The sequence below is a fragment of the Fukomys damarensis genome, unplaced genomic scaffold (assembly GCF_012274545.1).
Source record: "Fukomys damarensis isolate Sample0158 unplaced genomic scaffold, DMR_v1.0_HiC HiC_scaffold_3, whole genome shotgun sequence".
In the NCBI taxonomy this organism is placed as follows: domain Eukaryota; kingdom Metazoa; phylum Chordata; class Mammalia; order Rodentia; family Bathyergidae; genus Fukomys; species Fukomys damarensis.
This window is the reverse complement of record NW_022900915.1, coordinates 39,385,485-39,387,347: the sequence shown is the minus strand read 5'-3', so window position 1 is coordinate 39,387,347 and position 1,863 is coordinate 39,385,485. Positions and strand designations below refer to the sequence as shown.

The 1,863-nt window shown below is 35.9% G+C and overlaps 1 protein-coding gene across 1 annotated transcript in view; it reads right to left on the bottom strand.

Annotated features, from left to right (window-relative positions):
* Positions 1–560: 560 nt before the first annotated feature.
* Positions 561–1,863, bottom strand: part of Ccnh (cyclin H) — a 17,791-nt gene continuing 16,488 nt past the window's right edge. The window contains exons 8-9 of the mRNA XM_010637159.3: positions 1,521–1,581; positions 561–1,005 (exon numbers count right to left, since the gene is read on the bottom strand). Coding sequence (XP_010635461.1) covers positions 967–1,005; positions 1,521–1,581 — 100 coding nt within the window. The 3' untranslated portion in view covers positions 561–966. The remainder of the gene's footprint in view (positions 1,006–1,520; positions 1,582–1,863) is intronic.

Genomic DNA, 1,863 nt, shown 5'->3' with positions numbered 1-1,863 from the left:
GTGTGTGTGTGTGTGTGTGTGTGTGTGTGTATTTGCACAATTTAATTAGATCAAGAGCAGCTGAGTTTCCCACAATTTCAAGTCAGTTTTCCACAAAAAAATGCCTCATAAAACACATTCAGAGTCTGGTTCTAGCTGTATGTAACAGGTAGTGTGTGTCCGGCTGTTAATATGTCACTGATGTATATATTGATCAGCCGGTGAAGGCTCTGTTCTGAACTACTCTGTGAGGAGTGGGCATCATCACTGTCCCCTCTTGAACTTGGGAAACCTGGCACACAGAGGCTAACTTACCAAGGTCACAGAGGGAGCAGAGGCAGCCCTGGTTCACAGCTAAGTAACTTGGTGCTGTATTTGGTTTTTATATTAATTCATTTCAACTTGAATTAAATTCCTTGTATATATTTCATTTGTAAAATTCCTAGTAACTATAATACCTATTTATATGAATTCATGTACAAGTGATGTAGTAAGCTAATTCTAAAACAATATATAATTTCATTACATCAACTAAAGATTTTTATTTAGACAACTCACAATTACACATCTGAGTTTTTAAAAATCCATCTAGAAATGTTTTCCAGTAAATAAGTGAAAACAAAAATCAGTACCCTGAGTGATTACCTTTCAGAACCAAGTACAGTTGTACTGCACCAAACAGTTCAGCAGTAATGCAAAAACAGCTACATATATATAAGGACAGCACTGGAAAGGCCACTTGTAAAGATGTCTATGGAGCAAAGCATGTTTCCTTGTCACTTTTTCATCTGGCAGCGGGGACAACTAGGTGCCACACTGGCTTATTCTGAAGATGTTTTACATACAGCTATCATGAAAGGATAAAAATGAAATAACAGAAAGGATAAAAGTAAAATAGAAAAGTAATATGTTAGTTTTTAACGTTAAATGCCAGATACATTTGCTATTTCTGCTAATTACTTAAAACTGATATATCAACTTCAAACTTTAGAGAGAGTCTACCAGGTCGTCATCAGTCCATTCTTCCTAAAAAGAAAAAAACATGGTTAGGAAAACACAGAAGCATAGCCAGTGTAATCTACCACTCTGCCCCTTTTGGGAAAACAGTCTCCCTTTACTTCTGCTGATAACAGAACTAAAGAGATCAGAAAACCAGGGCAATGATCTTTCACTTGTACGGCAGTTTCACTAGACTCCTCCAATTAGCACTAAAGATTATGGCTGCAACCTGCCACCGATTACCATTTTACCTGAGTTGCTAGGTATAATTTTAAAGAAAGGGGTCAAAGGAAGAATTCTTGGAAAATAAAAAGCAAAAATTAGGCATGTGTATGACTCCTTGCTCTGTTCTATGAATACAGGAAAGATCCTTCATCAAGTAACTATTACACTGCTTCAGAACAGGTTAAAACAGAAGCAAGAAAAATTGCTTTAATACATATGCAAAACTAAAAAATTCAAATCATTGTCATGCTCTGGAACAATAAATCGAGAATGTGTTAAGAAAAATGATGTTAACTTCACGTTTGGCATTAACATACCTCTTCATGTTTGGGTTTCTTTGCTACATAATCATCATCTTCATAGCCTTTCCTCTTCTTTCTGTAATTAAGCAACTATAAATAACCTGATACTGGAACAGAAACTATAAAATATCTAGGAATAAAACAGCCTCTGAAATATTATGTATCTATATAATACTATCAAATATATATATATATATAGAGAGAGAGAGAGAGAGAGTACATATATGTCTGCCCATTGGGTCCTGTACAGTTTATCACTCACATTTCTACAAGCATAGTTAAGACGCACAACAGTTCCATCACCTCAAGGTCTACATGTTTCCCAGTGGCAGTCAGTGTGGAGTGTCAGTTTGGTGGG